The sequence below is a fragment of the Myripristis murdjan genome, chromosome 13 (assembly GCF_902150065.1).
Source record: "Myripristis murdjan chromosome 13, fMyrMur1.1, whole genome shotgun sequence".
Lineage (NCBI taxonomy): Eukaryota > Metazoa > Chordata > Actinopteri > Holocentriformes > Holocentridae > Myripristis > Myripristis murdjan.
In genome coordinates, this window is record NC_043992.1 from 36,431,227 (window position 1) to 36,441,581 (window position 10,355).

The following is a 10,355-nucleotide window of genomic DNA, read 5'->3' on the forward strand; positions in this document are numbered from 1 at the left end:
AAGTTCATGTGAAACTCGCTCGCAGAAGCTGAGCGCTGCCGGCGTTTCGAGGTTGTAGCTGCTGCAAGCTTTCAGACAGCGAGAGGAGTCGCGGCAGACACTTTCTACTTAGTTCCACTGGTTTTTGCAGATGAGGTTTCACTTTGCGGCTTCACTTGATTCAAAGCAGCCCTGCATGTAGGTGGTGGTGTGCACTTATGGGGATTTTTCATTAGAAGAGTTGACATTTGAGCAGCTTTGAAAGCGTCAGCAACCTCGGTCAGTGTGCCAGCACTTGTCTGCACGACTCCCAGGTTTGCTGCAGGTAGTTGGCTCCCGTCTGCACGAGAAAGCCCTCGGAGCGGCGGGGCAGAGGGGGGATGGGACCAAACACTGTGGCCTTTCAGCAGCACTGCCAGGGAGGGAGTTAAAACCAGCACACTGTGTCCTTTGCTGATCCATGCCCGCTCTCTCGCACACAATTTGCACAACCCCTCATTCTCTACTACTCTAATACTCTCTGCTCAAACACACACTCTCTCTCTCTCTCTCTCACACACACACACACACACACACATACGCTGGCCACTTGTTGAGTTATAACATATCCAGCTATGCAGCTTGGTTTCAGCAGTCACACTAGTCATATTACTTTCATTGAGCGAACGCAGTGTGACATCAGGATTAGTGCTGTTGCTAAACATAAACTCCCTCGGAGGGGGGGGTGGGGGAGGGCGAAAGCTAAATTTGCGGTGTCCACTTGGCCCGGGCCGCCGTGGCTTCGCATTCCATGCCTTTTTCTCTCCATCATCACCGCCGTTTCCTGTGAGGCAGGAAGTCAGCTCTGCTTCCTGTCACAGTCCTCTTTCATGTGGTCACTTCCTCGTGTTTTGCCAGCGCCGCTCTGTTCTGTTGACTCAGAGAAAGGAGGTGGTGCTCCGTGCGGTGGGCTCAGGAAGAACGGCGAACACTGTATTATCCCTGCCTGGATGAACTCACATTGATTTGGTTTGACGCTGGAAACAAGTTATTTATTACCTATCATTAACTTCCTCAATGCTACGAGCTTTCTATTCACGCTATACAGGGGTTAAATATTAGGTCTTGGTATTATGCTCAACAGCTGACCTCTCAAAATCTGCTCTGCCATCATCTTTTGTTTCTTTACCAAACTTGTCCCAAACATTTTGTTGCATTTTTGTCGAGAAAAACAAGTTTGCATTCACCCACGCTCGGTGTCCTCGTTCTGAGGTGGAACGGTGTTATTGTCATATTTTCATACAGCGCGAGATAGACGTGTCCTACAGCCACGGTAATCAAAGTTCAGTTCTGTGAAATCATGGGTTTTGTAACCTTGCAGAGGAATGTTGATTGTGATGGCTGCCTGGGAATCCTGCCTTTTCTGTTTCCTAAGAGATACTAACAAGTTGGCTGTGATTACGTTTGAACTTTGCACACAGTGATTAGCTGGAATGTTAAGATTCCTGTGTACTGTGGCCAGAGATAAATCAAATAGTGTCACATTCGGTCTCAGGTCCCAGAAGAAACAGACAAAAACCAAAAAAAAAAAATGAAATAAATGGAATATAAAACGAGCACTTTATAAATGAAAGTGTGGATTACATGAAATATGTGATGTTAATTATCACAAAGTGCGACCCTCTTAGCCCTGTCAAGTGGTTTGGGCTGCCCAAACACCCAAACCTCGAGAGGTGCGTGTGTCTGTGTGTGTTCATGTCTGTGGGTGCATCTCTGTGTGTGTTCGTGTGCATGCGTGCATCCCCGGCTTGCGTGCATTTTTAAACCACGATACCATTGGCTGCAGTGGAGTGAGAGACAAAATCAAAACCATACTGTACCGCTGTTTGCCTTATTGTCACTGCTTAAAAACATGAGCAGGCATGGACACACACAAACACACACACACACACACACACACAGGCACACACACAGTGGGAGACGAGGCTTTTCCATTCACCCAACCAGACACCCTCGGCCACACTCCCCACACGGCACACCGAGTTCTGCACTGGTATTTCCCATCATAGCGTTTTTTTATGACCCTTCGCTTGCCCTCTTTCTCTTACCCTGTCGCTTTGAGACTGGCTCTCCAGAACGGTTTGAAAATGCTCCGTCGTACATCACAAAATCCAGTCTGTGGACTTGCGGTTTCAGGCTGGAGCGGGTCACGTTGCTTCGCGGGGCTGCGTTATTAAAGGAGGAAAAGGAGGTACAAATGAGGCAGGATGGGTATTTGTTTCTGCACTGCAAAAATGCAAAATCTTACCAAGATTATTCCTAGTCAAAATATCTCATTACACTTCAAATAAGACATGATCACCTCAGAAGTAACTTGTTTTTAGACAATTGTCTCTTGTTTCAAGTGAAAATTTGCTTGTTTCATTGGCAAAGTTTGCCAGTGGAAAAAGTGAAAATTCACTTGAAATAAGTGAAAATTAGCTAGAAACAAGAAACAAATTTTGCCAATGAAACAAGCAAATTTTCACTTGAAACAAGAGACAATTGTCTAAAAACAAGTTACTTCTGAGGTGATCATGTCTTATTTTAAGTGTAATGAGATATTTTGACTAGGAATAAGACATTTTTGACTTGAAATAAGACAAATAATCTTGGTAAGATTTTGAGTTTTTGTAGTGTGGAACTCAAGCATCCAAAAATGTACGTGTGAAAAATCCGGCAGCGGCAGCTCTTCCTCAAAACAGTGACACAGATACATAAAAACATTATCCACACATGCCTTTATGGGCAAAAAGTTTCACTGGGAACTATTTCCTGCCAAACACTGATAAACAGTAACTAATCTGCACCTAACAAGTCTGAATTAGAGGCGGATAGATAGAGTTTGCTGGTGTTCTTCCACAGGAAATAGTCCCTAGTGAAACACATAGGATTATGCCGGGTGTCCGTATCACTATTATCAAAAGAGCTGTTTTAAAATTTATTTCTCTCTGACACTTTGAGCTTCACAAACGTTGAGAGAGGTAAAAAAAAAACTCACACAGAAACTATCTGGATAAATAGATTGCGCGAGAGGTAAACAGGAAAACGTCTTCATTTGTATTTTGGGGGACCTGTTCCTTTAACGCCGTCTCCGAAGTCGGAGAGACTTGGGCTTTGAGTTTCTCCTTCCTGTCATCAGGATGATATAGGGCTGCAACAGGACATCCCGGCGTCTGCTCTCACATTGCAATCATTCCGTGTTGCAGCACAGCTGAAATTACCAGCTTTCTTAGTGGTCATGGGAGAGAGAGGCTCATGACCAGACTTTACCTCTCGCCTTGTGTCACAGCGGCCGATGCATAGGAGGAGGAGGAGGGGGGGGCGCATTGGCTAAGCTAAACAGGGAAGGCCTGTCACGTCCCTCAGATCATGCAAAACTAGCCCGCGACTATTGGCTGAGTGAGTCAGGTCATTTGATTTGGAGTTAATTTCATTCATTTGTAAAGGGCCAGTGTTCAGGCAGGCCCTCATGTGCCCTAGAGCCCGAGGTGCTCTCAGCAAGGAGGGCTGAGCGCAAAGGAGACGAGAGGAGAGGAAACAAGGAGGGGGGAGGAAGCAGAAGCAGGCACAGATCGGAGAAAAATTCAGAGAAGCAGGGATTGTGAAAGAAGAGAAAATAGTTTGGGAGAGCAGAGCAGATTAGTGCAGAGAGGAGAACGGGGCAAGACTTTTGAGCTGAGAAATTACACACACACACACACACACAAAAAAAAAAAAAAAAAAAAAAAAGCGAGTGCAGTTAAGGAGAGTGCAGATTAGAAGAGAACGCGGGGTGAAGCCGGAGCAGACGAGGGCAGACTGCGAACCAGATGTGAGGCAGTGAGTCACAGCGGGAACGGGGTTGATGACGTCAGCCGCTATGCACGCTAAGCTCTGTGTGTGTGCCCGGAGTTTCAGCCATGCTTCCAAAACAACAAGCTTTACGCATGCACAGTAATGTCTGGCCAAGGCACATTACTTCATCTATGGCCCGGATACAAAACAAAACAGTGGGCTAGACGCGCCGAACACGAGTGTAAATTACTCTTTCTGGAGAAACGGTCACACTTAAACAGTGGTTAGGGCTTATTTAGAGTCGTGTCTTTCTCAAAATCATAACAGGGCCTGAAAAACAAACCCGAGTCTCACATATTGAATAACAACGGAGGAACCGGGGCTTTTCCTCCTGCATGGTGTCGCATTGGCTTCATCAGACTGGCAGAAGTGGCGTCGCGCGTTTGTGGTTGAGCTGCAGCGCCAGATGTTGACCCAATATTCTTGCTCTTTTGTTTGCCATGTTTTAATAACGCGTCGCTGCTTCCTGCGCGAAAGTTAGTTTTTCCATCGGTGGGCGTCACTAAGCAACGTGAGAGCTGCGTATTAATGTTTCTGTAAAGGAGGAAAGATTAGTCTGTTTCCTCTCTTTGATTCTGTGCCGGTTTAGTACAAGAAGCACAGTCAGGTGGACCGAGTGTTGTTACAATGGCGGTTTACAATGGGCCCCAGTGTTTTTGTGGAGGAAATAAAGCCCACGTGTACAGTATGCTTGCAGATAAGAGTGTGTCTGTGCAGTAATACTCACTCTGTTCAGGATGTATTACTCATGGAATAAACTTATTGACACCTGTTGTGAGAGTGTGTGCGCGTGTGTGTGTGTGCATTGTTTGTTCTATGAATAGCCAGTGGCATTCGATTGTTGAGGGACCTTAAATCCACTTTTTCTCTTTGACCCTGGATTTGCACTCGTGTGCCGAGGCAGATCTCCGGTCAAATGAGATGTTTTTTGGGGGGGGGAAGGGCAAAGACAAATATCTCCCTCCCTCCGTCTGCTCCTCACCCATCTTTTCTTTCTCTCTCATCCCTCCAGAACTCCATCAGACACAACCTGTCGCTGCACAGCCGCTTTGTTCGCGTTCAGAACGAGGGAACCGGGAAAAGCTCGTGGTGGATGTTGAACCCGGAGGGGGGGAAGAGCGGCAAGTCTCCGCGGCGCAGAGCGGCCTCCATGGACAACAACAGCAAGTTCACAAAGAGCAGAGGAAGGGCCGCGAAGAAAAAGGTAAATAAAATGAAGAAATTATTATCTTTCATGGATAGGGGAGTGTTTAATGTAGTGGTTTCTGCGACCAGGTGTGCTCGCAAACCTCAAAACGTCTTTTCTGTCTTCTGTCTCTGTACTCTGTCCACGGGTTTCATTTCCACCAGGGTTACTTTTGAAAATTGCTGCATTGTCCCTCACACTTGACGCCCCACCGTCATTTTATCACAATCATTTGAGCTGTTTCATTGTGGCCCTTCATGCTTTGTTATTGGTGGCAACGCAGATAACGTGTCCTACCTCAAACAAGCTGCAGGCCTCAACAACACGCTTTTTAATGTTTAGACACCCACAGAACCAAGAATGTATGCTCATAATGAGATTTCTGTACATGCCATTTCTATATTTCTGTACATGCAGAAATGATATTTGCACAAATATAGAAATGACATTGACAGAAAGTGTGTATCAGTGTTGCAGTTAGAGAACGTCTTTTGAACTGAATGTTTTTTTAAACTAAATCAGTGGAACTGATTCAATTGAATCAACGGAACTGAAGGCTAGCTAGCTAGCATCTAGCTAATATGTAAGTTTAAAAATGGAACCAAGTCTGGCATCTATCCATCTCAATAAATGTAAGCAGATCTGTGTCATGTTTCATGGAGCTTGTTGGTCGACCTTCAGTCATGTAAGGTTGTGTGTAAAAAATGTTGGCATACATATTCTGTATATTATTACATAACATATTGTCAGCCGTTTTATTCATTGTGCATAGTGACTGACTATGTCCCTGTGTTTGTCCACCTCGTCCCCACAGCTGTCCCTACAGGGCGGTCATGACGGAGGAGCAGACAGCCCCGGCTCTTACTCCAAGTGGCCTGGCAGTCCCAACTCCCACAGCAACGATGACTTTGATGCCTGGAACAGCTTCAGGCCTCGCACCAGCTCCAATGCCAGCACTGTGAGTGGCCGCCTCTCACCCTTCATGCCTGAAGACGACCTCGGGGACGGAGATGTGCATATGGTCTACCCGGGGGCGTCCGGGGCCAAGATGACGGCCACGCTGCCCAGCCTAACAGAGATGACCAGCTCTATGGGACACAGCTCGGAGAACGTCATGGAGAACCTCCTGGACAACCTCAATTTGCTCTCACCTAACAATTCCCAGGTTGGAGGAGGCGCTAATACCCCTGGTTCCTCCCAGTCCTCCCCTTCCCCTATGATGCAGGCCAGCCCTGGGTACCCCCCTTACAGCTCCCCTAACATGGGGTCCCAGCCTCAGCAGGACTATCGCAAGTGTGTGTACGGCCAGGCAGGAATGAACACCCTGTCGTCGATGCCGCTGCAGTCACTGCCAGAGACCAAGCCCAGCTTTGGGCCGTCTATGGGCCAGTACAGCTGCCCTGCTGGGCTCCTGAAAGAACTGCTGACGTCGGACACAGACCAGCATGGAGACCTCATGCCTTCGGTGGACACGGTGGTGTCTCAGTCCAGTGGAGGCTGCATGCTTCCTCCGTACAGTAGTGGCCAGCACGGAGCCAAACTCATGGGAGGAGGAAACGGTCACCCGCACGGCCTCTCTCACAGTCACCCTCACAACGTACACAACCAAGCCCCTCCGACATCAGCGACGATGAACGGCCGCTTGCTCATGTCCCTGAGCCACAGTGGGGGCAACACTCGTATGCCCACAGCCAAAAGCCCTATGCAGATGCCTTATGGCCTCTCAAGCCACCTCAGCGGGGGAGGCATGCCCGGCGGCTTCTGCCCTCTCAACACCAACGGATACGGCCGGCCAGGCCTGCCCCAGCCCCCGCACCCGGAGAAGCTGCCCAGCGACCTGGACGACATGTCAATCGAAAGGTTTGAGTGTGACATGGAGTCGGTCCTCCATGACACTCTGATGGACGGAGACTCACTGGACTTCAACTTTGAGCCTATGGTGACCCAGCAGGGTTTCCCGCATGGGGTGAAGACCACCACACACAGCTGGGTATCAGGGTAGAGACTAGAGTCCACCTGCCAGATAACAAGCTCCTTTCAACTGACTTATTGTTTTTGCTGTCTGGACACAAACAGAATTCATTTGAGATAAAAAAAGAAACAAAAAAACAAACAATCCTAGGATGCCTATCCTTATACTCTCATCACCTGCAGATTCTTTACCATCAATAATTCAGTTTTAAAAAATGCTTATCACTTCAACAGACTGATAATGGCTGTGATCTGCTAAGAACACATCTGCAGTAGGTCCCCTGAACTGGTTAAGACAAAATCAGAATTATTTTTTGAAATATCAATTATCACGTACAAACTAAGTGCCAAACTCATTGCCTTAACTTCAGAGCCAAACTGAAACACACCTCTCTGGTTTACTCAGCAAGGTTACAGATATATTGGTTGTGTTTGCTATTTCTGCATGTGATACTGCCAACTACATCCCAGCAACAGCGGCACAATCCGTAGAACTGCACAAACTTATTTCATGCTGTTTACTCTTAATTGTGTTTCCACAATCCGATTTGTTGTATGTACAGCGTAGTGATAATTAATTACCACTACAGCAGGATTATGAAGGTAACCTGGCTTTCATGCCTCACTGGGTTGGTGGTGGTGGGGACTGAGTTGGGGGGGGGGCGTTCATTGAAATGGTGTAAAGTGACAAACTTCTCAAGGGATTCTTGGATGATGTTACATACGAACTCACTTTGTTATTGCCTGAATCAATGTACATATGTCATCATACGATTTGTAAAATGCGATCTTGTAGTGTATTTTCTAAGACTGTACATAGTGTTTACAGAACGAAAACAAAAATCAAGGCAGCAGAGACGAGCTCACAGAGAAAACTGGATCATTTTACCGAGGACAAATGTGGTGGAGTGGATGGCGAAGTGCTTGAGAAATCTGTCAGAATCAGGCTGTAAAATGTTAATACACTTTCTTATTTCTTGTACATACATTCAGAATGTATATTAAAATGATATAGTTGATGTTTACTAGATTTAGTATATATTTGAGACCTAAATTATTTGTGGTTACTATAGATTTATGCTGGTGCATTACCTGCATAGAGACATCAGAATTGTTCTTTGAGTCCTTTGTCACTCTGAACCTTAATACCACAGGGGCCTATTTATTGTGCCTAACAAAGTAGTGGACAACTGCAGGCTTGAAGGTTTTTATATTGTAAATGTCCATGGTCCAGAAGATACTTAAAATCCAGCAGCCTTGAAGAAATTTACAGTGAATTCTTTAGTTTCAGTGCCCAGCTTTCACTATTTAGGAGAGAGGATACACGAGTTAATCACAATTTGTCCGGGGTTTCCTGAGCGCTTTGCAGCCCTATGAATGTTATATGAGTCCAGGTCAGCGGATAAAAGCCCTTCTCAGTGCTACCGCGGCTGAGTCCAACACCAGCCACCGATTGTCTTTGAAGACACTGTGAGTATCCAGGTCGTTCCCAGTTAAGTTTCAAAATTTGCCTCATTTGCTTTTTTGTCTCAAAAGATAGGCGAAGTGCGATTGAATCATATTGGTGTGATGCGTATTCGATCGGAGGAGCCCTTTGATGCTGTCAATATGATTGGCTTTACTGCCTTTAAAGAGGCTTAGCTCTCACTGTGCCCCTCTTACCTCTACATATATATCCCTTTGTCCATGGTTTTGTCGTTGTCCAAAAGTGACATTTGACAATTTGATATATCAGTAACTCGTGACTTGATTGCTCCAGTCATCTTTTGTTAATAATAGATCCTGTTTTAATCTTTATCTTTATCTTTACAGTTGCCCTGAACCTGAAAAGCGCCACTAAGTGTTAAGTTCCTTATAAAGCTTGTACATGTGCATTTTCTGCGCTTCTCCCACTTATCGCTTTACTAACAATTTGCTTGTCAGAGTCTGTTAGTGACTAATTATGCAGAGTCACAAATACTGTACATCACTTTGGCGATCTTTGCAAAGATCGGGTGTGTAAACTTGACTGCTTATGAAGTCGACTGGCTGGATGGGTGAAAGACTAGTTGGCTTGCAGATAAAAAAAAAAAAATCAAACTGAAACTGCCTATCAAACATTGTCTCTAGTGTGATTTATCCAAATCCCATGCAGATCAGTGTGTTTCTGATCTTGTGCCGCTGCAGGCCACAAGTATGCACGACTCTCATTCAAGCCAAACACGACAAGAACTAATTAGCACACCTTCAACCAGAGAGGGGAAAGCTCATTTGCGAAATTAGCTTGTGTGCTGTTTGTTTGGAATGGAAACCCGCATACCTTTGGCCCGTGACGGCACATGATTGGACACCACTGGCTCCGATCTTCAGAAAGCCAGAAAGATGGGAGGAGGCGCAGACGAGGAAACTGAAATTCTTGCATTTCAAAAGGCTCTGCATAGAAGCCGTTAAAGAAGCTGCTGTTTGGCTTTGGTGCCAGGTGTTGCCTTTATCTACCCAAACATGCCATAGTGTACTATAGCCAAGTTTGCCTTTGAAGTCAAACTGATATGTTTAGAATTTTTATCATGTGATATGTTCAGAATTATATATTTGTGCCGGTCACTCAAGTCAGGATGAACTGTATGAATCCATGTAGTCAGTGTCACAGGGTTCACTCTAAACATAGAAAAGTAAAAGAGCTGTACTAAGTAAATTATATCTCTGCATTTTCAAATGATTGAATCTATGCATTGTACTCCTTAATTTTATGTTGCTATTGTTATATTTTCATTTTCCTTGAACTTATGACAGAGATATTTTATTGTATCATAGCGCTGTGAGATATTATGGTGTTGTTGTTGTTGTCAAAATTGTATGTTCCAAATAGTTATATGGGAAAAAAATGAAGTTTATTTAGAAAATAGATGATGCAGTGATTGATATGCTAAGCTTTTGTAAACTGACAATGTTGTATTTCTTTTATTTAGCTACAGTTTTTAGAAAAATAGCTCAAAAAAACAAATTATTGAAAAAATGTAAAGATATATTACATTATTAAAATGAAAAAAAAAACAAAAAAAACAATATTTAGTCTGTCGGATAAGTCCTGCTCAGATGGCGGATTCTGGACCAATTTTTGTAATTTTATGAGTAGAAAGATATTGCACTTTTACTTACATTTTATAACAAAGTGCTCCTCGTAACAAGAGGAAGAGTACCCATTACATATTTTGAAATAAACTCTGTTACATTTAACTTATGTACAGGATTAAATTGGAATTGTGCTGTGTGATTTGCAATCAATAAGATATGTAACTTGTTCAACATTAATGTATTAAGACTTAAATAAATGTACTTCTGTGTTAACGATGGCGTTCTTTTTTGAGCTTCATCAGCAAAACCA

At 44.6% G+C, this 10,355-nt stretch overlaps 1 protein-coding gene across 1 annotated transcript in view; it reads left to right on the forward strand.

Annotated features, from left to right (window-relative positions):
- The window catches only part of foxo1a (forkhead box O1 a), a 31,329-nt gene extending 21,226 nt beyond the window's left edge, over positions 1–10,103 (forward strand). The window contains exons 2-3 of the mRNA XM_030067008.1: positions 4,847–5,038; positions 5,835–10,103. Coding sequence (XP_029922868.1) covers positions 4,847–5,038; positions 5,835–7,022 — 1,380 coding nt within the window. The 3' untranslated portion in view covers positions 7,023–10,103. The remainder of the gene's footprint in view (positions 1–4,846; positions 5,039–5,834) is intronic.
- The last annotated feature ends 252 nt before the right edge of the window (positions 10,104–10,355 follow it).